This window comes from Gorilla gorilla, chromosome 1 (genome assembly GCF_029281585.2).
Source record: "Gorilla gorilla gorilla isolate KB3781 chromosome 1, NHGRI_mGorGor1-v2.1_pri, whole genome shotgun sequence".
Taxonomy (NCBI): Eukaryota; Metazoa; Chordata; class Mammalia; order Primates; family Hominidae; genus Gorilla; species Gorilla gorilla.
The window spans coordinates 77,232,114-77,259,192 of NC_073224.2; the positions used below are offsets into that span (position 1 = coordinate 77,232,114).

The window sequence follows — 27,079 nt, forward strand, 5'->3', positions numbered from 1 at the left end:
AAAATCTATTTAAATGACTGGATTGCTCATCTTTTGTTTACTTTACTCCCAGTGGCCTAACCTGGAACATATAGAAGAAAGTAGTGGAATGGTTTTTCCAGACGCACTTCAGTTACTTCAGGTCCTCAGTGTTTAATAAGGTTTTGGGAGAGAAAAAAAGCTATTGCTGTGTGAATTCAATAAATATTTAAAAAATTTAAAAAATCAGTGAGCATTATTTCTGCCGTCGTGTGATCTGAACTATCTGAGTAGTATCAGAAATCTTGGGTGATGGGTTACCTTGACCAACCTCCCTTTCAGTAAGAAACAAATTATTAACAGAAAGTGAAAGAGAAATAAACCTATTCAATGTTTCAAGTCCCTCAGAAGAGGGTGAGGCAGCTCCCCAGTTCGTTGCTAGATCCAGCCTGGCCAATGAACCCTGAAAAAGCCCAACTCCTGCTTTCATCATGGCACGGGACAAAGTGTCTCTTCCTAAAAACAGAAGTTAGACCAGACCCCTTCCTGCCTATGATTCTTCAAGAAGCATTGCATCAGCAACATCAGGCATAAGCATTAATAAAGACCCTAAATAATAACAGAGACGAAACACATCGCAAAGAGAGTTTTCTTTTATCCCCTTTAAAATGTAAATACTCCCAGGAGGAATCAGCCAACATCATTACGGGTTAATGCATATGTAGAATAACTAGGGCCAGGATATAAAATAAGAAACAGGGAGGAGAGAAAGGCATCCTTGAGACGACTCCAAGAAGGAAAGTTGGAGATTGAGGCGAAATTTCTGGTTTTACCTTAAAGTGACCCTAATTCGATGACCTTTTGTGGTTTTTTTCTTTTTTCTTTTTTACTTGGCCCTGTCCAAGCAGGACCTAAAAACAAACAAACAAAAAAGTTACTAACAACTGTTCCTCTCCACGAAAATCTGCAGTAAAAGGCAAACGATGTATTCGTTTTGAAGAGAAACCAGAGCTTGCGATGAGCTTCTGTATCTCCGTCAGCCCTCTAGCATGACATTAGGAACCCTCCAGGAGATGAGTCTTCACAGCCCGGGTTGGCACCTGCAGACACGCACTTTTCAACGCCCGCACCCTGCCCGGGGCCGGCTCTCCCACCCAGGCCTCTCTCTGCTTCAGCGCCGCCCCGGCCGTGGGAGTCGGCGGGCGCAGTCCACAGCTCCACCGAGACACAGCCGTCGGGGTTCCGGGTGCGCCCCGCCCACGGCCCCGGGGTCCCGCCCCTCGCCCTCAGCCCCCACCCGACGGTCTTTAGGGTCCCCCGGGCACGCCACGCGGACCCGCAGCGACTCCACAGGGACTGCGCTCCCGTGCCCCTAGCGCTCCCGCGCTGCTGCTCCAGCCGCACGGCAGCTCTGAGGATGGAGAGGAGGGCGCGGAGCTCCTCCAGGGAGTCCCGCGGGCGAGGCGGCAGGACTCCGCACAAGGAGAACAAGAGGGCAAAGGCCGAGAGGAGCGGCGGGGGCCGCAGGCGCCAGGAGGCTGGGCCCGAGCCGTCGGGCTCCGGACGGGCGGGGACCCCGGGGGAGCCCCGAGCGCCCGCCGCCACGGTGGTGGACGTGGATGAGGTCCGAGGCTCCGGCGAGGAGGGCACCGAGGTGGTGGCGCTGTTGGAGAGCGAGCGGCCCGAGGAAGGTACGGATTCAGCACCACTATCTGCCACCTTTCCAGGTGGTAACTAAGGGGCGTCAGATAAGGTGGAAAGGGTCATCCCCAGGAGACCCACTGAAGCCAGAGCAGATTGCTGGATGCTCAGGTTCCCAGGAACGGAAAGGCGTAAGTTAGGAACCCAGCAACCTGCTATGGTGAGCAAAGAACATCAGAAGAAATACAAGTATCACTATATACTGGTCTCGGGGCCAGCCTTGGATGGGAGTGGGGAGCGAGTGTGGTACAGGTTGGGGACGAAGCAACTTGGCAAAGGAGCCATGAACTTGGTTTTTGTGGCCATGGAGGGGCATACGGGCACCTAATTTAAGTAAAGACATGCACGAGCTGGTGGCTGTAGGCTGTAGGCTTATTCTTCTTCCCGCGTCCCCACCCCTCGGTCTTACCTAAAAGCATTTTAAGCTTCTGGGAAGATGATCATTCTTTCTGAAAAGCAGTCGCAGCAGAGCCAAGTGAGGAAGAGCCACACCTGAGTTTAAATCACAGCTCAACCACTTGCTAGCCATGTGATCATAGGAAGGACCTTAACCATCTCTCATATAACAGTACCTGCCTCAGAGGGTAGTGGTGAGGATACAATGAGAAAAGGCATCCAAAGCACTTCGCACAAAGTCTGGAACAAAAACTTACTCAATTCCAGCTGCAAGCTAAGAGAGAGGAAAATTAGATCAAAGGAGGGAATGCAAAGAAAGGTGTCTCTTTTGCTTCTGCAGGAGAAACAACTCTTGGAAAAATTTTATCTACCTCCAGTCTTTTTTATAATGAGTGGAAGAAAAAAATGATTACCACTTTAGTGGGATGACAGGTGTTAAAAGAAATTAAATAAGGAATAGTGTGTTATATTGCTTCCTGCTGGCTCTGAAGTTTTAACATTTCCTAGTTACCAGCAAAGCAGTACATGCTGGGTCACTGAAAGCTACCATTTAAGGAAGATTTCTGCAGTTGAGGTATAATTTAAATGGGTCACGTTAATACTGTTTGGCCCAGTTGATAATACCCTTTCATCAGTCAGAAACCTCTGTTCAGTAAATGGTTGCTGGGTTCAATGCTGAGGTTAGAGGGCTTGTAACTGTGAGGCAGCAGATTACACTGGTAGGGTAGACAAGTAAGGGAGCCACCATTGATGAAACCCCTACTATATGCCAGGCACACACTGGGTGTTTTACTGAGTTATTTAATCCCTCACCATCCTCTTATCACAGATGAGGAAACATGCTCTGAGAAATTAAGTAACATGCCCAAGTCGTGCAGCTGGGAAGTAGAGAAGCCAAAATCCCAGAGTAAGACAGTCTGATTGAAATGCTCACCCTTGCTTGGTGCTGCCCCTCATTTCTGGTCATGGTCCTACAGCTGTGGCCTTGGGCACCTTTTTGGGCCTCAGTCCCTACAGCTACAGAGTAACGAAAGCAGGAGACCTCAAGCAATGGACGAGCAGTCCCACTAAGGATGAAGTGACCTTTGCTGAGCCCTTGTGTGGGAGGTTTCTGAAGCTCACGGGGAACAGAGAGTAACATCCCCTCCTCTTTTTCACTTAGCACCATACTCCCAAAGGCAGGCTACTTAAGACGGGAGAAATGAAAAGGCGCTTCACCTCACCAAAATGTTGGGGACTCTCAGACAATGTTTAAAGGTTTTCCTGCTTGAATAATTAATGTTTCACTATTCACTTAAACCAAACAAGTTGGATATTCAAGCAACTTATTCTAACAGAATAATATTTTGGGGGTAAATCTTCACGTTAGGTTTGAGGATATAAATTAGTTTTCTATTCATATCTCTCGCTACTGTATGAAGGAATTTTTGAGGCCTTTCTTCATTTATAAAATGTAATTTTGTATATGCATTTATTTATTTTTACTTGCCATGGCTACCACTGGCAACTGAGACATATTTATAAACTAATTAAAACTGGCAATGATACTGTTAGTCATTGCCCTTGAAAAATAATATTATAAAAATTAATATGTTGGTAGAGCAGCATTTCCCAGAGTAGGTTCCATGAGAAATAAGTTCCATAGAATATCAATGAGTGTTCCTTAGAGAAAATATTACCTGGTCAAATGTGTGTAAACAAAGCTAAGAATGCTTTGCGAGATTCTCATAGCTTCAATGTCTTGAAGAGCACTGGGAACTCCAGGAATGGGATGTAGTGCCTAGTATTCTCTAAATTCATTTGCCCAGGAAATTCTTCTTTGGTGGAGCACCCTGTGGGATTAGTATTTCATAGGATGGCCTTTAGAAACTGCCATACTATGGTATTCAGTGCTGATTTTGTTTTTGTGCTGCTGCAGCTTGCATCTCTGTCCTCTTCTTCAAGTGATCTGCACATCAATTTGGTGGTGACCTTTCTGGGGCATGAAAATCAAATTTTCAGGCCTACTAATTAGTTATCCCCTTTGTCCTCATCTCTTAAAAATAAGATTTTAGGCCAGGTGCCATAGCTCATACCTATAATCCCAGCACTTAGGGAGGCTGAGGTGAGAGGATCACTTGAGGCTTGGAGTTTGAGACCAGCCTGGGCAAAATAGCGAGACCCCATCTCTGCAAAAAAATAAATTAGCCAGGTAAGGTGGCATGTACCTGTAGTCCCAGCTACTTGAGAGGCTAAGGTGAGGGAACTGCTTGAGCCCAAGAGGCCGAGGATGCAGAAAGCCATGATTGCATCACTGCGCTCCAGCCTGGAGAGAGCAAGACCCAGTCTCAAAAGAGAGAAAGAAAGAAGGAAAGAAGAAAGAAAGAAAAAGAAAGAAAGAAAGAAAGAAAGAAAGAGAAAAGAAAAGAAAAAAGAAAAGAAAAGAAAAGAAAAAAGGAAGGAAGGAAGGAAAGAAAGAAAGAAAGACGGGAGGGAGTGAGGGAAGGAGGGAGGAGGGGAAGGAAGGAAGGAAAGAAGGAAGGAAGAAAGGAAGGAAAGTAGACTACCATTTCCTAATTTTTAGTCACCTTCTAGTCCTCTACGATCTTTTTAAACTGGCAAATAACATTCCTTTAGTAAGTTTTCTAGTACCTGGAGGTTAAAATTCTTGAAATTTTCATAACTCTTACATTTAAATCATTTTCATTCCTCCTTTCTTCTCACACTCAACTAATATTTATTGAGCACATGTATGGTGCCAGGCACTATTCTAAGCCCTGGGGGCACAGTGTAAATAAGACAAGAACCCAAGAGGCTTGTGTTCTTGAGACTGACTCTCCTTGATATTGTTTCATTTATCACCCAAGCATCTTGGCAGTTCCGAACCCCAGTTCCTTATCACTTTTTTATACATATTAGTAGGTGAATATTACCCCATAAAGTTAATTTTCAAAGACTATTGAGATCAACACCTTAATGGAGGTGTTAAAATGATGGAACTTCAGACATTAAGGCTTGTAATGAATGGGGAAGTTATTTCATGGAAGATAAGCCTCTGGACATGTGCTTGGAATCACTTAAAACAAACCGGACAGAAGATGACCAAATAGGAACAGCTCCGTTCTACAGCGCCCAGCATGATCGACACAGAAGACAGGTGATTTCTGCATTTCCAACTGAGGTAACTGGTTCATCTCACCAGGACTGGTCGGAAAGTGAGTGCAGCCCATGGAGGGTGAGCTGAAGCAGGGTGGGGCGTTGCCTCACCCAGGAAGCACAAGGGGTCGGGGGATTTCCCTTTCCTAGCTAAGGGATGCCATGATAGACTACCTGGAAAAACAGGACACTCGCACCCAAATACTGTGCTTTTCCCAAGGTCTTAGCAACCTGCAGACAAGGTGATCCTCTCCCGTGCCTGGCTCGGTGGGTCCCATGCCCAAGGAGCCTTGCTCACTGCTAGCACAGCAGTCTGAGATTGATCTGCGAGGCCGCAGCCTGGCTGGGGGTGGGGTGTCCGCCATTGCTGAGGCTTGAGTAGGTAAACAAAGTAGCCAGGAAGCTCGAACTGGGCGGAGCCCACCATAGCTCAACAAGGCCTACTGCCTCTAGACTCCACCTCTGTGAGCAGGCCATAGGTGAACAAAAGGCAGCAAATAACTTCTGCAGACTTAAGCATCCCTGTCTGACAGCTCTGAAGAGAGCAGTGGTTCTCCCAGCACAGCGTTTGAGCTCTGAGAATGGACAGACTGCTCCCTCAAGTGGGTCCCCGTGTAGTGTAACTGGGAGACACCTCCCAGTAGGGGCCAACAGACACCTCATATAGGTGGCTGCCCCTCTGGGATGAAGCTTTCAGAGGAAGGATCAGGCAGCAATATTTGCTGTTCTGCAGCCTCCGCTGGTGATACCCAGGCAAACAGGCTCTGGAGTGGAACTCTAGCAAACTCCAAAAGATCTGCAGCTGAGGGACCTGACTGTTAGATGGAAAACTAACAAACAGAAAGGAATAGCATCAACATCAACAAAAAGGTCATCTACGCCAAAACCACATCTGTAGGTCACCAACATCAAAGACCAAAGGTAGATAAAACCACAAAGATGGGGAGAAACCAGAGCAGAAAGCTGAACATTCTAAAAATCAGAGCACCTCTTCTAAACCAAAAGGTTGCAGCTCCTCGCCAGCAATGAAACAAAGCTGGATGGAGAATGACTTTGACGAGTTGACAGAAGTAGGCTTCAGAAAGTCAGTAATAACAAACTCCTCCAAGCTAAAGGAGGATGTTCGAACCCATCGCAAGGAAGCTTAAAACCTTGAAAAAAGATCAGACGAATGGCTAACTAGAATAAACAGTATAGAGAAGACCTTAAATGACCTGATGGAGCTGAAAACCATGGCACAAGAACTTCATGACGCATGTGCAAGCTTCAATAGCCAATTCAATCAAGTGGAAGAAAGGGTATCAGTGACAGAAGATCAAATTAATGAAATAAAGTGAGAAGACAAGGTTAGAGAAAAAAGAGTAAAAAGAAACGAATAAAGCCTCCAAGAAATATGGGACTATGTGAAAAGACCAAATCTATGTTTGATTGGTGTTGGGAGCAGGCCCCTCAAAATCTGGCCATAAACTGGCCCCAAAACTGGCCATAAACAAAATCTCTGCAGCACTGTAACATGTTCATAATGGCCCTAACGCCCAAGCTGGAAGGTTGTGTGTTTACGGGAATGAAGGCAAGGAACACCTGGCCTGCCCAGGGTGGAAAACCGCTTAAAGGCATTCTTAAGCCACAAACAATAGCATGAGCGATTTATGCCTTAAGGACATTCTCCTGCTGCAGTTAACTAGCCCAACCTATTCCCTTCATTCGGCCCATCCCTTTGTTTCCCATAAGGGATACTTTTAGTTAATTTAATATCTATAGAAACAATGCTAATGACTGGCTTGCTGTTAATAAATACATGGGTAAATCTCTGTTCCGGGATCTCAGCTCTGAAAGCTGTAAGACCCCTGATTTCCCACTTCAAACCTCTATATTTCTGTGTGTGTGTCTTTAAATTCCTTTAGTGCCACTGGGTAAGGGTCTCCCCAACCGAGCTGGTCTTGGCAGATTTGTGTACCTGAAAGTGTTGGGGAGAATGGAACCAAATTGCAAAACACTCTTCAGGATATTATCCAGGAGAACTTCCCCAATCTAGCAAGGCAGGCCAACATTCAAATTCAGGAAATACAGAGAACACCACAAAGATACTCCTTGAGAAAAGCAACCCCAAGACACATAACTGTCAGATTCACCAAGGTTGAAATGAAGGAAAAAGTGTTAAGGGCAGCCAGGGAGAAAGGTCGAGTTACCCACAAAAGGAAGCCCATTAGACTAACAGTGGATCTCTTGGCAGAAATCCTATAAGCCAGAAGAGAGTGGGGGCCTACATTCAACATTCTTAAAGAAAAGAATTTTCAACCCAGAATTTCATATCCAGCCAAACTAAGCTTCGTAAGTGAAGGAGAAATAAAATCCTTTACAGACAAGCAAATGCTGAGAGATTTTATCACCACCAGGCCTGCCTTACAAGGGCTCCTGAAGGAAGCACTAAACATGGAAAGAAACAACCAGTACCAGCCACTGCAAAAACATGCCAAATTGTAAAGACCATTGATGCTATGAAGAAACTGCATCAATTAATGGGCAAATTAACCAGCAAACATCATAATGACAGGATCAAATTCACATATAACAATATTAACCTTAAATGTAAGTGGGCTAAATTCTCCAATTAAAAGACACAGACTGGCAAATTGGATAAAGAGTCAAGACCCATCGGTGTGCTGTATTCAGAGACCCATCTGATGTGCAAAGATTCACATAGGCTCAAAATAAAGGAATGCAGAAAGATCTACCAAGGAAATGGAAAGCGAAAAAAAGCAGGGGTTGCAATCCTAGTCTCTGATAAAACAGACTTTAAGCCAACAAAGATCAGAAGGGACAAAGAAGGCCATTACATAATGGTAAAGGGATCAATTCAACAAGAAGAGCTAACTATCCTAAATATATATGCACCCAATACAGGAGCACCCAGATTCAGAAAGCAAGTTCTTAGATACCTACAAAGAGACTTAGATTCCCACGCAATAATAATGGGAAAATTTAACACCCTGCTCTCAGCATTAGACAGATCAATGAGACAGAAAGTTAACAAGGATATCCAGGACCAGAACTCAGCTCTGCAACAAGCAGACCTAATAGGCATCTACAGAACTCTCCACCCCAAATCAACAGAATATATATTCTTCTCAGCACCACATCATATTTATTCTAAAATTGACCACATAATTGGAAGTAAAGCACTACTCAGCAAATGTAAAAGAACAGAAATCACAACAAACTGTCTCTCAGACCACAGTGCAATCAAATTAGAACTCAGGATTAAGAAACTCACTCAAAACCACACAACTACATGGAAACTGAACAACTTGCTCCTGAATGACTACTGGGTAAATAACCAAATGAAGGCAGAAATACACATGTTCTTTGAAACCAATGAGAACAAAGACACAACATACCAGAATCTCTGGGACACATTTAAAGCAGTATGTAGAGGAAAATTTATAGCACTAAATGCCCACAAGAGAAACCAGGAAAGATCTAAAATCGACACCCTAACATCACAATTAAAAGAACTAGAGAAGCAAGAGAAAACAAATTCAAAAGCTAGCAGAAGACAAGAAATAACTAAGATCAGAGCAGAACTGAAAGAGATAGAGACAGAAAAAAACCCTTTAAAAAATCAATGAATCCAGGAGCTGGTTTTTTGAAAAGATTAACAAAATAGACCGCTAGCAAGACTAATAAAGAAGAAAAGAGAGTAGACTCAAATAGATGCAATAAAAAATGATAAAGAGGATATCACCACCTATCTCACAGAAATACAAACTACCATCAGAGAATACTATAAGCACCTCTACACAAATAAAGTAGAAAATCTAGAAGAAATGGATAAATTCCTGGACACATACACCCTCCCAAGACTAAACCAGGAAGAAGTCAAATCTCTGAATAGACCAATAACAGGCTCTGAAATTGAGGCAATAAATAATAGCCTACCAACCAAAAAAAGTCCAGGACCAGATGAATTCACAGCCGAATTCTACCAGGGGTACAAAGAGGAGCTGGAACCATTCCTTCTGAAACTCTTCCAATCAATAGAAAAAGAGGGAATCCTCCCTAACCCGTTTTATGAGGACAACATAATCCTGATACCAAAGCCTGGCAGAGACACAACAAAAAAGGAGAATTTTAGACCAATATCCCTGATGAACATCGATGCAAAAATCCTCAATATAATACTGGCAAATGAATCCAGCAGCATATCCACCATGATCAAGTCGGCTTCATCCCTGGGATGCAAGGCTGGTTCAACACATGCAAATCAATAAATGTAACCCATCACATAAACAGAACCAACAACAAAAACCACGTGATTATCTCAATAGATGCAGAAAAGGCCTTTGACAAAATTCAACAGCCCTTCATGCTAAAAACTCTCAATAAACTAGGTATTGATGGAACATATCTCGAAATAATAAGAGCTATTTAGGACAAACCCACAGCCAATATCATACTGAATGGGCAAAAACTGGAAGCATTCCCTTTGAAAACGAGCACAAGACAAGGAAGCCCTCTCTCACCACCCTATTCGACATAGTATTGGAAGTTCTGGCCAGGGAAGTCAGGCAAGAGAAAGAAATAAAGGGTATTCAGTTAGGAAAAGAGGAAGTCAAATTGTCCCTGTTTGCAGATGACAAGATTGTATATTTAGAAAACCCCATCATCTCAGCGCAAAATCTCCTTAAGCTGATAAGCAACTTCAGCAAAGTCTCAGGATACAAAATTAATGTGCAAAAATCACAAGCATTCCTATACACCATTATCAGAAAAACAGAGAGCCAAATCATGAGTGAACTCCCATTCACAATTGCTACAAAGAGAATAAAATACCTAGGAATCCAACTTACAAGGGACATGAAGGACCTCTTCAAGGAGAACTATAAGCCACTGCTCAACTAAATAAAAGAGGATAGAAACAAATGGGAGAACATTCCATGCTCATAGATAGGAAGAATCAATATCGTGAAAATGGCCATACTGCCCAAAGTAATTTATAGATTCAATGCCATCCCCATCAAGCTACCAATGACTTTCTTCACAGAACTTGAAAAAACTACTTTAAAGTTCATATGGAACCAAAAAAAGAGCCCACATTGCCAAGACAATCCTAAGCAAAAGGAACAAAGCTGGAGGCATCACACTACCTGACTTCAAACTATACTACAAGGCTACAGTAACCAAAACAGCATGGTATTGCTACCAAAACAGAGGTATAGAACAATGGAACAGAACAGAGGCCTCAGAAATAACACAACACATCTACAACCATCTGATCTTTGACAAACCCAACAAAAACAAGAAATGGGGAAAGGATTCCCTATTTAATAAATGGTGCTGGGAAAACTGGCTACCCAAACGTAGAAAGCTGAAACTGGATCCCTTCCTTACACCTTACACAAAAATTGATTCAAGATGGTTTAAAGACTTAAATGTTAGACCTAAAACCATAAAAACCCTAGAAGAAAACCTAGGCAATACCGTTCAGGACATAGGCATGGACAAGGACTTCATGCCTAAAACACCAAAAGCAATGGCAACAAAAGCCAAAATAGACAAATGGGATCTAATTAAACTAAAGAGCTTCTGCACAGCAAAAGAAACTATCAGCAGAGTGAACAGGCAACCTACAGAATGGGAGAAGATTTTTGCAATCTACCCATCTGACAAAGGGCTAATATCCAGAATCTACAAAGAACTCAAACAAATTTACAAGAAAAAAACAACCCCATCAAAAAGTGGGTGAAGGATATGAACAGACACTTCTCAAAAGAAGACATCTATGCAGCCAACAGACACATGAAAAAATACTCATCATCACTGGTCATCAGAGAAATGCAAATCAAAACCACAATGAGATACCATCTAATGCCAGTTAGAATGGCAATCATTAAAAAGTCAGGAAACAACAGATGCTAGAGAGGATGTGGAGAAATAGGAACGCTTTTACACTGTTGGTGGGAGTGTAAATTAGTTCAACCATTGTGGAGGACAGTGTGGCGATTCCTCAAGGATCTAGAACTAGAATTACCATTTGACCCAGCAATCCCATTACTGGGTATATACCCAAAGGATTATAAATCATGCTACTATAAAGACACATGCACACGTATGTTTATTGCAGCACTATTCAGAAGAGCAAAGACTTGGAACTAACCCAAATGTCCATCAATGATAGACTGGATTAAGAAAATGTAGCACATATACACCATGGAATACTATGCAGCCATAAAAAAGGATGAGTTCATGTCCTTTGTAGGGACATGGATGAAGCTGGAAACCATCATTCTCAGCAAACTATCACAAGGACAGAAAAGCAAACACTGCATGTTTTCACTCATAGATGGGAAATGAACAATGAGATCACTTGGACACAGGGCGGTGAACATCACACACTGGGGCCTGTTGGGGGGTGGGGAGCTGGGGGAGGGATAGCATTAGGAGAAATACCTAATATAAATGATGAATTGATGGGTGCAGCAAACCAACATGGCACATGTATACCTATGTAACAAACCTGCACGTTGTGCACATGTACCCTAGAACTTAAAGTATAAAAACAAAAAACAACAACAAAAACAAACAGACACATGTAAAGTAAAGCTCAGTGCTTTTTGTGTGTATGTGTTATTTTATCCTTGTGCCAGAGATAGGTGCTATAGCTCATGAACTAGTTATTATGGGATAGTCATGAGATGTTAGCATCCTCATAATATAGTGAAGAAACTGAGGCGTGAAAAGGTCATACGCCTTGCCTAAGGTCATCTGGATATGAAACAGTAGAGCCAGAACTGGAATCCAGACCTTCTTCACAAATTTTGTGCCTGTTCCAGTATACCCCCATTCCCTTTCTTTTTTATTTTATTTTTGAGACAAGATCTAGCTCTGTCACCCAGGCTGGAGTACAGTGGTGCAGTCATAGCTCACTGCAGCGTCAACCTCCCAGGCTCAACCTTTCTTCCCACCTCAGCCTCCTGCACAGCTGGAACTACAGGCACGCACCACCATACCCAGCTAGTTTTTAATTTTTTTTTTTTGTACAGACAGGATCTCACTATGTTGCCCAGGCTGATCTTGAACTCCTGGACTCAAGCGATCCTCTCACCTCAGCCTCCCAGAGTGCTGGGATGACAGGCGTGAGCCACTGTGCCTGGTCCCCACTACCTTTCCAGGAGCCTGCTCCTCCCCAGGCCCTGTGAACTCTGACTACTCTGATTTGACTTATTCTAATATTTCCAGCAAAGTCTCCAAGTTGTGCCGACTCCAATACCAAGAATTGGACCAACAGATGCTAGTCAGTGAATACAGTGAAGTTTCAATATAATTATTCTTTTGCTTTAATTTTTTTAAGGTACCAAATCCTCTGGCTTAGGGGCCTGTGAGTGGCTTCTTGTCCTCATTTCCCTGCTCTTCATCATCATGACCTTCCCTTTTTCCATCTGGTTCTGCGTAAAGGTGAGATTCCATAAGGACCCAATAGGTAATTTCCTGAGGCCTCTCACTGGCCACACCATGCCCATTCTCACTTCTGTTTTCTGGTACATGTTATTGCTCCATGTGGAATGCCCTCACCCCAGACTCACCTTCCAGGATAGCTTACTCCTCCAAGACCTTGCTCAAATGTGAACAGGAAGCCTTCCTTGACTCCCCCAGACTGTCATTCCCTTCCTGGTGCTCCCATGTCACTCTGCTTTCACTTTGTTCTAACACTTACCACATGTATTATATTGGCTATGTCTTGTTCATCTGCATTCTGTGACCAGAATGGATCATGACATCCACTCCACACACTTCCACGAAACTTCTCAGGCAGCTTCTATAGACCATGAGTCATGATTATGTTTGGCCCACAGGTGGTTACAGATGCCTGTCCCTGAAGTAAATGAAGACCTGTGTCCATTCTGGAAGCACATGCCAAGATGGAATTAGAGGAGCAAGAGATTTATTGGGAGACACTGCCTGTGAAAGATTAACAGGAAAGAAAACAAGAGTAGTCAGGAGAAGCCTTCAGACAGTTATGCAGGCCTGACACTTGTGATATGAGAAGGGGAAGAAAGGATTGGGCAGAAAGAGCCTCTGACTGTGGTGCAGCTCTGAGAAAGCATTGGCCAGCCCAAAAGGGAACTCCAGAGCAAGGTTTGCTTCATAGGAGTCCCACAGTGGGCAGAAATGACACGGCCCTAGTACTCCTGCCATCTCAGTCATTGGCTGGAGCTGCAGAGAAGACTGTGTCCTTGGCTGAAACAGTACACCTGCTGCTGGGGCTGTTGTTGGTTTTACTCCTCACAGCAAGCAGCAGCTCTTTCCTCTTCCCCTTCACCTTTCCCTCCCCATTTTCTCCCCAAGATACATTTTGGTATCTTGTGTTTTTGTTTTCATTTATCTCAAAGTATTTTCTCATTTTCCTTGTGATTTCTTCTTTAACCCACTGGTTAGAGTATGTTGTTTAATTTCCACATATTTGTCAATTTCTCAAATTTCCTTCTGTTATTGATTTCTAATTTAACTTCATTGTAATAAGAGAATATACTTTATGTTATTTCAATCCTTTTAAATTTGTTTAAGTTAGTTTTATGGCCTAGCATATTATCTATCCTGGAGATGATGTTTCATGTATGCTGGAAAAGAATGTATTATTCTGTTGTTGTTGGGTGGAGATATTCTGTGTAGATGTCTGTTAAGTCTATTTGTTGACAGTGCTATTCAAGTCTTCCATGTCTTTCTAGTTCCATCCATTGTTTAAAGTGGGGTATTGAAGTCTCCAACTGTCACTACTGAATTGTCTATTTCTACTTTGAATTATTTTTGTCTTTTTCCTCATGTATTTTGGAACTCTGTTTTTAGGTGCATCTATGCTTATCATTGACACACTTCCCTAACGCATTGATCCTTTTATCATTATACAATGTCCCACTTTATTGCTAGTAACATGTTTGCTTCTTTTGAAGTCCATTTTCTCTGATGTTAGGATAGCCATTCCCGCTCTCCTTTAGTTACTGCTGCCTGTTGGCAGCAGGCTCTTCTCGAAGGGTGACCTGAGCACCTGCATGATTGCCACAAGATACAACACTGACCCAGCCATGGTTTTTGGGAAAGGCTCTCAGGTCTGGTCACTTAAGATGGTTAAGCCCTAAGAAGCCAATTAGGGAGAGGAAACAAAAGCAGAACCAGGCAGTTATATTTGAGCAAGGTCTTGAAGAAGTAAGACTCCCCTTCATCTCTGGGGAGAATTTGTTTTTTCCAATAAAAGCAGGTAAGAAACAAGTAATGCTAGGAAACCAAGCAATTGGGAATTGCTGGGCATGCTCTAAGAACCACATACAGTCATTCATTCTGATTGTTTCAAGCAAGGCAGTGTTCTGGCCTCATAAAATTGTAAACCTCATGAAGACAAACAAAACATGGTTCCCAGCCTCAAAGGACTTACAGTGGGTTAGTAGATCCTGTTACTTTAAGAAGCACATTTCAAAATGTGTTTTATTGGGCCTCTTTATCACATTTTTATATTTGGCTAGTTATTATTCATTGGAGCTTTTTAAAGTGGAGGGAGGATAAGGAAGGAAAATAAATTTGTCTATAGTCACAAATCATTCTTTCATTTATTCAATAAATATTTATTGAATACTTACAATGTATCAGGCATTTTTTAAGCACTGAGAAAAAAAAAGATTAATTCCGTATCATCAAGGAGTGCCTCATCTGGTGGGGCATATCTTAACATGTAAATAAGCAGACCAAGTTAAATCAGTGATAAACATGCAATTGAACTCAGATTCTGATACTGGGTCAGAAAGTGAAGTTTATTTTTAAAGTAGTGTGCAGTAACTTCTCTATTTCTCTTCTAATAGACATTCTCCAGAATCTTTTTGTCATATAAAAGTATCTCTGCACATTTTCAGGGTAAACACAAATCTTCTAGATCTATCACCAATGAAAATTGGCAAATTAAAATCCAATTGAGGCTGGCCACGGTGGCTCACGCCTGTAATCCCAGCACTTTGGGAGGCCAAAGCAGGTGAATCACCTGAGGTCAGGAGTTCGAGACCAGCCTGACCAATATGGCGAAACCCTGTCTCTACTAAAAATACAAAAAATTAGCTGGGCATGGTGGCTTACACCTGTAATCCCAGCTACTTGGGAGGCTGAGGCAGGAGAATCGCTTGAACCCGGGAGGCAGAGGTTGCAGTGAGCCGAGATCATGCCACTGCACTCCAGTCTGGATAACAAGAGCGAAACTTCGTCTAGAAAAAAAAAATCCAATTGAATCATTTTGAAGCAGCCTCAGAAGAAATTGCACTCTGAAACAAAACATCACAAGTGGTATTAAAATATACTCCCTCTTTCTGTTAAATAGCTAATGAGCAATACATATAAAAGCTAGTGCAGAAGTCACAGTAAAATACAAGATTTAATATGCCTTGATAAGATTAATTTAGGGAAAGTTGGCCATGGATTTTAGAAAATCATAAGTCTTTAATCAAAATTCTGTCTATGGGTTCAAAAATTAACATGGTTAATATACTTTTTCATTTCTGAAATTTTACACTTACTAAATATAGATTTTGGAAACTTAAGTATTAATAGAAATTTTTTCCTGGTTCTCAAAACAAAAAATTTCTGATATCTAGGATCATTCTTATGCCAAGGCCTTTTGAAGACTTTTTCTTTCTGGGAGTGATTTGAAAGGATTAAATTTCTCTTTAGGTTGTACAAGAGTATGAAAGAGTAATTATATTCCGACTGGGACATCTGCTTCCTGGAAGAGCCAAAGGCCCTGGTAAAAAACACTCTTTTTTTTCTAAACACCTCTCTCCTGACTTGCCAATTTCTTCAACCCATGCAGATTTGTAATATGGACCTCAGATTAAATGAAGTAACTTGATTCATGATATCTGAATTTTCCAATCTGTTACTTATAGGTTATTCAAATATTCTTCAGAGACTATTACTACTAGGTCATAGGTAGCCAAGAGAGAGAATTGGTACAGAGAGCCCACATGCCAGGGCAAGGCTTGCTGGAATAGCAAGTTAGCTTAGGACCAATGGCTGGGGACTGATTTGAGTACAATGTGTATATGGTCAGAGTCCTGTGGATTCTCAGAGAAAAGCTGAGCTAGTTCCCAATCCAGGTGCTCACATCCAATCATGGGAAACAGGCAAAGTTCAGCATTCAAATAACAAATTGGTCTTCAGTTATAGGGATTTAAAAAACATAGATTAAGCATTTCTTGTGGCTCAGACTCTGTGCTAACCATAAGACATGGTCTCTGATCTCAGGACCTTAAGATCTAGTGGAGCTGATGTCCAGAGGTCCAAGCTCATTATGGGAGACAGATAGAAGTATGGTCAGTCTGAAAGGTTTAGTAGTGGGGGTTTGGAGATCTAAGTCAGCCAGGAAGGTATGAGGAGCAAAGTCCCATGTGTATATTATATTGGAGAGGGTCTGAGTTTCAGGACACGCCCACAGAGACCAGACTAGGGACAAATATCAGAGTTTGAAGATTCGGAATGAATATATGAGTCCACACAAAAGTAGAACCAGACTCTGTAGTTCCAGGACAAAGAACATCTTGTTCTGGCCCTGGTTTTCAGGAACCTTCTCAGTTGGCACTGAGGAGGACTAGTAGCTGACTAGTATCCTGGACTCTGTGAGGTGCTGCTTGTTTCAACAAAGCTTTGGCTTTTGCAGGAGCCCACAGAATCCAATGGGCTCTCAGAAAATCTCAATAAATCAATCTATAAATGTTTATTGCACATTGATCCTATATATTATATTGGGTGGGTGAGGACTAACTAGCCAACCAGAAAGCTGGTATCATGATAATTGCTATTCTGATTACTTCTGGGGCTCACATTCTAACGAATACGACATGGAGGTTGCTGGCTCTAAAGTTTGACACCTGGGTACACTCATGGATTCAAAAACAATTTTAGAGAGCACCTAAAAGGCACTAAGTCAGACACTAAGGCTAACAATAGTGCATAGGACACTACTTAGGGAGTTCAATTCTAGTGAAAGGACAGACACGCAATTGAGATCTGGGGAGGCCAGCACCATGACTAAAAGGACCACACAGCCCAGTTTGCTGGGAATAATCCCTGTTTATACCTATTGTCCTGGATTATATATTATAATATATAATAGTGCTCTCCTTTTACCCTCAGGTGGAGGTGGGATGGGCCAATGGTCTGTAATTAGAGGCTAAGAAAAGTAATGTAGTGTGCACCCTGACCCCAGAAAGGTGAAACCCAAACAGCCTTCATGCTAGCTATTTATCTGTCACTTCCTCCTCCTCTCTTTTAGGTCTTTTCTTTTTTTTGCCCTGCCTGGATACCTACCACAAGGTTGACCTTCGTCTCCAAACTCTGGAGATACCTTTTCATGAGGTAAGCCCAATGATGGCTTTTGCTTTCTCTATACATTTTCCATGGTCTACCTACCATGGACAAAATGATTATTTATACTCAAAAATAGGAAAGAAAAATAATGATATGGGCTACATCAGAACTTAAAACTTTTGTGCATCAAAGGACACAATTAACAGAGTGCAAAGGCAATCTAGGGAATGGGGGAAAATATTTGCAAATCATATATCTCATAAAGGGTTAATATTCAATATATATAAAGAACTCATACATCTCAACAACAAAAAAAGTAAACAACCTGATTTAAAAAATGGGCAAAGAACTTTGTGATAGTTAACCTTATGTGTCAGCCTGGCTAGGCCATGATCATTTGACCTATATTTGGCCAAACACATCTGGATGTTACTGTGAAGGTACTTTTTTAGATGGGATTAACATTTAAATCAGCAGACGTTGAGTAAAGCAGATTACCCTCCCTAATGTGGGGTGGGCCTCATCCAATTAATTGAAGGGCTCAAGAAAAAGACTGACCTCCCTTTGAGGAGGAAGGAATTCTTTCAGTAGAAAAGATAAACTCTTCCCTGGGTCTTCAGCCTGAAGATTTTAGACATGCTAGCTTCTATAAGCACATGAGCCAATTCTTTAAATCAGTATTTTTTTCTCTCCCCACCCCAGCATACCTATATGTGTACGTGTGTGTGTGCATATATATGTATGATGAAACCCAAACACACATATACACATTCTATAGTTTCTCTAGAGAACCCTAATACAAACTTGAACAGACATTTCTCAAAGGATGACATACAAAGAAGATGAAGATATATAAATGGGCAACAAGCATATGAAAAGATGCTCAGCATCACTACATTAGGAAAATACAAATCAATATCACAAAATATCACTTTACACTCATTAACATGGCTACTGTTTTTTTAAAAACCTGGAAAATAACAAGTGTTGAAGAGGATGTAGACAAATTGGAACCCTCGTGCACTGTTGGTAGGAAAATGTAAAATGGTGCAGCCACTGTAGAAAACAGTAGAGCAGCTCCTCAAAAAATTAAGAATAGAATTACTGTATGACCCAGCAATTCCACTTCTGCATATATACCTAAAAGAATTGAAAGTAGGGTCTTAAAGAATATTTGTACACCTGTGCTGATAACAGCATTATTCACAATAACCAAAAGGAAGAAGCAACCCAAGTGTCTACTGATGACTGAAGAGATAAATAAAATGTGATATATAACCCACAATGGAACATTATTCAGCCTTAAAAAGAAAGGAAATTCTGACATTCTACAAGACAGATGAACCTTGAGGACATTATGCTGACTGAAATAAGCCAATCACACACACAAAAAAAATACTGTATGATCCTACTCATATGAAGCACCTAGAGTAGTCAAATTCATAGAGACTGAAAGTAGTATGGTGGTTGCAGGGGTTGAGGAGAAGGAGAAATTGGAGAGTTATTATTTCATGGGTACAGAGTTTCAGTTTTACAAGATGAAAGAGTTATGGAGATGGATGGTGGTGATAGTTGCACAATATTATGAGTGTATTCAGTATCACTGGACTGTATACTTAAAAATGGCTAAGATGGTAAGTTTTATGGTATATGTATTTTAACACAATAAACAAAATTGGGAAAAAAAAAACTCACCCCAATCCTGTTACCCATAGTTAACTGTTGATATTTTGGAGTATATCCTTTCAGATTTTTCAATGTATGTGGTTATATTTACAGATGGGTATATATATATACACACATATATCATACCATATATACTGTTTTGTAATGTGTCTTTCTTAACCCAACAATATATTGTGATCATTTTTTCATATATTAGCTAAATGCTTCTATCCCTTTATTTTAAATGGACATACAGCATTTCATTTAGTGGCTGTATCACAATTTACTCAACCAATTCCCTATTGTTGATGTTAAATTCTTTCCAATTTGTATTCCAATTAGCAATACTGTGAGTAACATCCTTATAGCTAAATCCTTAAAATATGTCCTTATGATCAATATAAAAAGGGAAATGTTAAGACATCTTTCTAGGGCTTGTGATGTATATCATCAAAGCATCCCCTAACGTACACTCTAGCAAGCAACACATTAGAGTGCTTGTTTCCCAGAACATGCTTCTCTTTTAGCAGATGCTTTATTTTGGTACCAGTTTAGAAAGACCTGGTTTGGAATCAACTGAATGTCTTCTTATGAGAAAATTATTTCTGATTTTTTTTACAAAAGGAGTTACCACAGGATTAAGTTGTGCATTCTTTTGTGTATTTAATACAAATTTCATAATTTTCAAAAACATGTCTATTTTAAATAAAGGGTAGGCCAACTCCATTTTTCTCTTGCAGAGAAAATTCACTTTGAACACATTTAGTTCCTCTAACCCCACATAGGAAAGGAGCCCAAGAATCAAGCCTGTCATCCAAACTTTTTTCTGCCTAGATCGTGACCAAAGACATGTTTATAATGGAGATAGATGCCATTTGCTACTACCGAATGGAAAATGCCTCTCTTCTCCTAAGCAGTCTTGCTCATGTATCTAAAGCTGTGCAATTCCTTGTGCAAACCACTATGAAGCGTCTCCTAGCACATCGATCCCTCACTGAAATTCTTCTAGAGAGGAAGAGCATCGCCCAAGATGCAAAGGTACTTAGATAAACATAATGGCCAATATGCTGAAATATTTATCTTTTATTCATTTGTTCATTGGCCATTTATTAAATCTTCTATGGCCAGTTCCATCCCTTAGGGGCCATCCCTTTGGGAGCTCATAGCTAGTTAGGAGGTTGCCAAATTGACTCTGAGTCAATTATAGTTATCAGTATGGTGCTTGTTAATCAGTCATTGCCACAGTTTTTGCTCTCAAACCTACTCCAGTGACTTTAAATTCATCTCCAAGTACTCACCTAGTATTAAGTATTGAGAATGATTGCTGGCAGGAACGGTGGGGTTGGTGGGGATGGACAGGAGGGGTTGGTACACAAAGATGATAAAGCATGGTTCCCAGGAGCTTACTGTCTACCTGGGGAAACAAGCATAATGAGTGCCAAGTTAAATAATAAGTTCAAATAAGACTTTCAGATAACAAAAGCTAAGATGTCATAGACCTTTACATGATGAATTACCCAATCCATTGTCTAGATTTAATCAATTTGGAATTAGAGGGGAAAGAGCAAGAACTGCTTCACGAGCAGCCCTCTCTAGTCCACAGACAGCAAGCTCAGCAAGCTCATTCACGGCCAGGGTCGGTGGCTTTGATTCTTACCAAGGCAGGTAGGCAACAGGTATTCAGAGGAGAAGTGAGAAGACAGCAGGATTCCAGGCAGCTGGCCAATGGAGTGGCAATTACCACCAGCAATGGAGCCTGTCACTGAAGCAGTGGGGGCATCCAGGCCCAGAACTGGGTTAGGAGGTTGTGAATCATGGTAGTTGGAAGGAGGACCTCAAATAGAGGGACCCCAAGAATCAAAGGCACTGGTGGCAATTATGCTTTATGGGATGTCCCCCTTCACCTTCCTTTCCTTATTCATCCTTCTCCTTTAAAGGATAAAGTCCAGACACTTGACATTCAAGCTTGCCCTTGTTACACTGATTATAATATATATACAAGTGTTCTTTGACTTATAAACCATCATAAAGCAAAAAATATCATAAGTCAAAAATGCATGTATCCTAATAAACCCATGATAAAAGTCGAAAATTGTCAAACCATTGCAAGTTGGGGACCATCTATCTAAGACATTGGTTTTCCCAGACTCTCTCACCCACACCCCCAAATTAGTCTTCTCAAGGTTCTCAATGCACTATGCTTACTGTTTGTCTAACCACTAAAAAATAATGAGAAAATAAGTGGAAAAAGAGGAGTTTGGGTCAACATGGAGAGCTCCATGCCCTGCCCCTCCTTTCCAGAATCCACAGTCGATTTTCTTCCCTCTCCTGTTTCCAACTTCAATCAAGGGGGTGGACGGGACTGGGAAGCAGGAGGAAACTGGAGCCACCAGCATCAGTTGTAGAAGTGAAAACATCCTATAAATGAAAGACATCTGGAAGAGAGACTAGAGACTGGTTCTCAACTCAGTGCATTTTAAAACAGATTTTTAAAATATATCTGTATTAGTTCCTATTACTTCTGTAACAAACTACCACAAACATGGTGGCTTAAAACCAAACAAAAATTATTTTCTTAGTTTCGAAGACCACAGAGTCCAAAATCAGTTTCAATGGGCTAGAGTCCAGGTGTCAGCTAGACCAATTTCTTCTGGAGGTTCTGAGAGGAGAATCCGTTTCCTTGTCTTTTCCAGCATCTGGTGGCTGCCTGCATTTCTCAGCTCATGGCACCTTCCTCCATCTTTAGAGTGCATCATTCCATTTCCTGCTTCTATCATCATGTCACCTTCTCTTCTTCTGTAGTCAAATCACCATTTGCCTCCCTCTTATAAGGACACCTATAATTACATTTAGGGCCACCTGGATAATCCAGGATAATATCCCCATCTCAAGAGCCTTTAACCTAATCACACCAGCAAAATCCCTCTTGGGGTAACATTCACAGATTCCAGGGATTAGGACGTGGGATATCTTTGGGGACCATTATTCAGCATACCACACCATCTTCAATTGCACAGATATTTATTGGGTGGCACCATGCAAGTTAAACAACTCTTTGCAAGGCACTGTGCAGTTAAATACAACAGGCAAATAATGTCCTTTCAAAGGGAATGTTCTTCCTTAGTACAGAACAATGGCCACCAGGGTTTAGGCATGCTCTCCTCCCACCTGGAGGCTCCCACTGACATCTGAATTCTTCTCTCCACAGGTTGCCTTGGATTCAGTGACCTGTATTTGGGGAATCAAAGTGGAGAGAATAGAAATGTGGGTAGGAAATTAACTAGGAAGAACTGTATGATAAAGGAAAATATTCTGGTTTCATTTTAAATTTTTCATTTGAAAAATTATTTTCATTGAGTACTATAGCCATATCAGCATAAATTTATAAAAAAGAGAAACAAATCACCTAATATCTTACAGCCATAACACAATCACTATAACATTTGGACAAATTACTCTGATTATTTTTTTCTCTATGAATCTAAAAATTGTTTTAGATAAAATTTACATGAAATTTCCCATTTTAGGCCAGGCGCAGTGGCTCACACCTGTAATCCCAGTACTTTGGGATGCCAAGGTGGGTGGATCGCTTGAGGTCAGGAGTTTGAGACCAGCCTGGCCAACATGGTGTAACTCTGTCTCTACTAAAAATGCAAAAATTAGCTGGGCGTGGTAGCACATGCCTGTAATCCCAGCTACTAGGGAGGCTGAGGCAGAAGAATCGCTTGAACCTGAGAGGCAGAGGTTTCAGTGAGCCAAGATCATGCCACTGTGCTCCAGCCACGACCACAGAGCGAGACTCAATCTCAAAAAAAAAAAAAAAATTAGCCGGGGGTGTTGGCAAATGCCTGTAATCCCAGCTACTCAGGAGGCTGAGGCAGGAGAATCACTTGAACCCGGGAGGCGGAGGCTGCAGTGAGTCGAGATTGCGCATTGCACTCCAGCCCAGGTGACAGAGTGAGACTCTGTCTCAAAGAAAGAAAAAAAGAAATGTCACATTTTTGCTATTTTAAACTGTGGTTTTAGTATAATATATTTACTAAGGGGTACATCCATCACTACTATCTAATTTCAGAACATTTTCATCATCCCAAAAGGAAGCCTGTACTCATTAAGTGGGAATCCCCCATGTACTCCTTAATCCCTGGCAACCACTAATTTAGTTTCTGTCTCAATGGATTTGCCTCTTCTGGACATTTCACATAAATGGAATCATACAATATATGGCTTTTTGTGTCTGGCTTCTTTTCACTTAGCATAATGTTTTCAAGGTTCAACCATGCTTGAGCATGAATCAGTACTTCATTACTTTTTATGATCAAATAATATTTCGTTGTGAGGCTATACCACATTTTATTGGTTCATTAGCTGATGGACATTTAGGTTGTTTCTGCTCTTTGGCTAGTATGAATAATGCTACAGCAAGCATTAATTTGCAAGTTTTTGAGTGAACACATTTTCAATTATCTTGGGTCTGTATCTAGAAGTAGAATTACTAGGTCACATGGTAACTCCATATTTAACTTTTTGAGGGGCAGCTAACCTGTTTTCCATATATGCATTTTTATAGTTATAATCAGGGTCAAAAGACAATTTTGTACCTTTTATGCAATACATTAAGCGTTGTTCTTATTTGGTCAGTTGTACCCTTTTCAAAATCAATTCTTCTCTTTTATAAACTTGGATGAATTCCCCTTATCTTTATTATCAGTAGTGTAGCTCTTCAAGCCATTGTTCAAATTTATTAGTTGGGGCTTAGATTATATCCTAAGTGGAAAAAATGAGCACAGCTCATCAATACAAAACCTGCTGTGCTGATAATGAGAAACTACAGCTCTACTGTAGCATCAGCAATAATACAAAACTGCATTTGAGGCATCGACCTTGGAGATCTGCCTACTTTTGACCTCAGAAGTCTAGGAATGGCACACTCTGGTCACTCCAAATTTGCTACTCATCATGAGACAGCAGTAGAGAGGCTTGCAAGTCTGTGTGAAAGCTTTGGCCCCTAAATCATGGCTGCACACCTACATGCCTGCATTCTTTCTTTTTCAGTAAAGATGTGAGGTTGCCAGCTGGGCTTCAGCACTCACTGGCTGTGGAGGCTGAAGCGCAAAGACAAGCCAAAGTGCGGGTGAGCACTCCATCCTCCCACCCAGACTGCTCTTTAGGAAGGCCTGCTCGTGGAGAACATTTCCCCTTTGCTTCCTTACTGTCCATTCATTAGGCACTGGGCAGAAGCTGTCTTGGGCCCTTACAACTCTATTAAAATTGCTCTCTTAAAGTGTGTTAATAGTCCCCTGACTAATGCAACTCCTCTCCCTCTCTGAAGCTACTGATAATAGTGACCACTCACTGCTTGAGTCTCACCTTCCCTTTCTCTCCTTAAAGGCATCTCCTCCACACACATCAATCCCTCTTCTCTAGTGCTGGCATCTTTTCCTGGGTAATCGTAGTCACCCTAACTTCTAGGTATCCCCTAGAACTGTATCCCAAGCTTGGCACAAGTTTTGGAGGGACAACCACGATCAGGGCCCAGTTCCCTCAATGCTAGAGCCAAGAGAAGGCTGTGCTACTCGGCTCCACTCAGGCATGACAGCAAGAAGCAAAGATGTGGCAGCTAGCAGCTTCTGGTAACTGAGGTGTGGGTGAGGGGGCCTTGGGAAGAGGACAGTGAAGAATGAAGGGAGGCAGATTTCTCTGAAAGAACAGAGAGCAGGTGAAGATAAAAACCTGAACCAGTAAGAGGATCATTGCCTGTGGACCACTGAGGGGAGGCAGGGATGAGGAAGGGGAGGAGGATAGTCCAGGGCAGTTGCTTCTAGATCTCTGAGTGAAGTCCTCTTCACCCACTTTCAGGTAGCATTTGGGTAGCGAGCTCAGCACTTTCTCTTCAGAAATGTTTACCCATTCACTTTCCCTGAGCTGGGGGTCACCCTTTCATAACGTCATGCCTTTGCATGGAATGCTGGCTAATCTTTTCTCTATGTTGGCAAAATCCTAATCTTTCAAGGCCCACCAGATGCTGATAACTCCCCTAATACTTCATTTATACTTGTGATGGCTCCTAACAAATTCCACCTTAAATTGTGACTAATAGTTTAATCTGTCTCCCCAGCTCAAGACCCTTCAGAAAGAAGACTAAACGTTCTATGCTTAACCGTGCTTGCCACATAGTAGATGCTCAGTGCTTGTCTGCTGAGTCACACTGCATAGTGGTGAAGCCTTCAGGGAATGAAGAACAATCACTTTGCTTTTGTCACATGTTTTCTAGATGATCGCTGCAGAAGGGGAAAAGGCTGCTTCTGAGTCCCTGAGGATGGCAGCTGAGATTCTGTCAGGCACCCCTGCTGCTGTTCAGCTTCGATACCTCCACACCCTTCAGTCTCTGTCCACAGAGAAGCCTTCCACTGTGGTTTTACCTTTGCCATTTGACCTACTGAATTGCCTGTCTTCTCCCAGCAACAGAACTCAAGGAAGCCTCCCCTTCCCAAGTCCTTCCAAACCTGTTGAGCCACTAAATCCTAAAAAGAAAGACTCTCCCATGTTATAGGAAGGATGGGGCATAATGTGACTGTAAAGGGGCCTGCCATAGAAAAGCCACATCCCTGAGGGAGGCACTCTGTCCTCATTCCCTGCCCTTCCTTTGGTTGTCATATGGAATGGCCATGGAATGCACGAAGTCACAATGCACCAGCCATGAGAAGACAGTGAAATGATGTAATGACAGAGAAGGCAGACAGCATGTTTCCGTGACTCATCTAGTCAGAGCAATTATGGGAAACAGCTTTGGTCAACATTCTACTTTGGAAAGAATTTTGAGTCTAGATGTGGTTAAATTTTGACTTCTGGGAACTTGGTTCAGATGTCCCTTTCACTGTATGTCCTCTGACCCCTTTGGCAAGGTTGCCACAGCTCCCACAGCCCTTCCTACAAGCACCTATCATTGGGCTTGTCACACTCTATTGCTCTTCTGTCCCGAAGATGCAGTCTTCTCTCCAACGATACTACGAAGTCTTAGTTTTCCTCAACCACACTCAATCTTTTTGCTCCACCCTGAATTCCTCACACCTAACCCTGATAGTTACCTAAAGTGACACTTAAATGTTTCAGAGTGAATGCAAAAAAGAGAGATGTACTTGGAGTCGGATATACAATTTATCCCTAATTAAAGCATTTAAAAGGAATTCTTTTTGTGGAGATTCCTTTTTTGAATAAAGAAATAAATAAAAGGACAAAAACATCTGACACGTGGCTTAAAATCTGGGGGAGAATCACTATAAATAGTGGGCCGGAGAGTAATCTATTTTCAGTATAGAACTTACCAGCTTGTTTATTTCTTCAAACAGTAATAATATTAGGTAACCTATACATGCCCTGACATATTGTTTTCTTATACAGATATTTCTTAATATAGATACATTTCTCTAAGTCTTATTTTCCATTAATTTGCATTATACAATTAGAAATGCATATCTGCAGAAAAAATAAGCCAATAAGAAAGCATATCTATACTTACAGCAAATTCTCTATAAACTTAAAAAAGTCACTAACATTATAAAACATTACTAACATTACTAAAATAATGTTAGTAAATTCTGAAGCCAAAGGAACAGGCAAAACTCTAAACTATGCAGGGGTGCCGAAATATAAATGTGGAATCCAAAAGGCTCTCATATCCAAATAAGTCAAAGGCAGGTAACAAAATCTACCAGACCCAGGAGTATGGTGTCAGAAACAAGAAAGCAAACACTGATGAAGCAGCAACAGGACATGGGTTGGGGAACTCCTAGGTGATTTCCTAGAATGTCTCATCATCTAGGATGTGGAGCTTGCTTTCATGGACCAGCTGGGGCATGATCATAGGTGGTTTAGCCCATTTAAA

At 41.6% G+C, this 27,079-nt stretch overlaps 2 protein-coding genes and 1 non-coding gene across 17 annotated transcripts in view; 1 reads left to right on the forward strand and 2 right to left on the reverse strand.

Annotated features, from left to right (window-relative positions):
• Window positions 1–857: 857 nt before the first annotated feature.
• LOC115932109 (U5 spliceosomal RNA) lies at window positions 858–972 on the reverse strand. The gene has a single exon (XR_004068447.1). It is a non-coding gene; the product is annotated as a U5 spliceosomal RNA (small nuclear RNA).
• Window positions 973–1,291: 319 nt separating this feature from the next.
• On the forward strand, window positions 1,292–26,381 carry NPHS2 (NPHS2 stomatin family member, podocin). 4 transcript variants are annotated; one of them, XM_004027978.5, is made up of 8 exons: window positions 1,292–1,649; window positions 12,542–12,645; window positions 15,895–15,967; window positions 17,495–17,577; window positions 20,029–20,232; window positions 22,403–22,458; window positions 24,250–24,328; window positions 25,469–26,381. In XM_004027978.5, the coding sequence occupies exons 1-8, from the start codon at window positions 1,376–1,378 to the stop codon at window positions 25,745–25,747; spliced, it is 1,152 nt and encodes a 383-aa protein (XP_004028027.2). In that variant the 5' UTR covers window positions 1,292–1,375; the 3' UTR covers window positions 25,748–26,381. The 4 variants fall into 4 exon arrangements, with proteins under 4 accessions (XP_004028027.2, XP_004028028.2, XP_055222805.2 ...); XM_004027979.5 differs by lacking the exon at window positions 20,029–20,232; XM_055366830.2 differs by lacking the exons at window positions 22,403–22,458; window positions 24,250–24,328 and having other exon boundaries at window positions 1,307–1,649; window positions 25,469–26,375.
• The window catches only part of AXDND1 (axonemal dynein light chain domain containing 1), a 185,583-nt gene continuing 180,702 nt past the window's right edge, over window positions 22,199–27,079 (reverse strand). For 10 of the 12 annotated variants that reach the window (XM_063710556.1, XM_063710543.1, XM_063710558.1 and 7 more), the window contains 2 exons: window positions 23,796–23,961; window positions 22,199–22,422 (listed from right to left, as the gene is read on the reverse strand). In XM_063710556.1, the coding sequence (XP_063566626.1) occupies window positions 23,939–23,961 (23 nt within the window). In that variant the 3' untranslated portion in view covers window positions 22,199–22,422; window positions 23,796–23,938. The remainder of the gene's footprint in view (window positions 22,423–23,795; window positions 23,962–27,079) is intronic. The other 2 variants (XM_055366819.2, XM_019027220.4) reach the window with 1 other exon arrangement.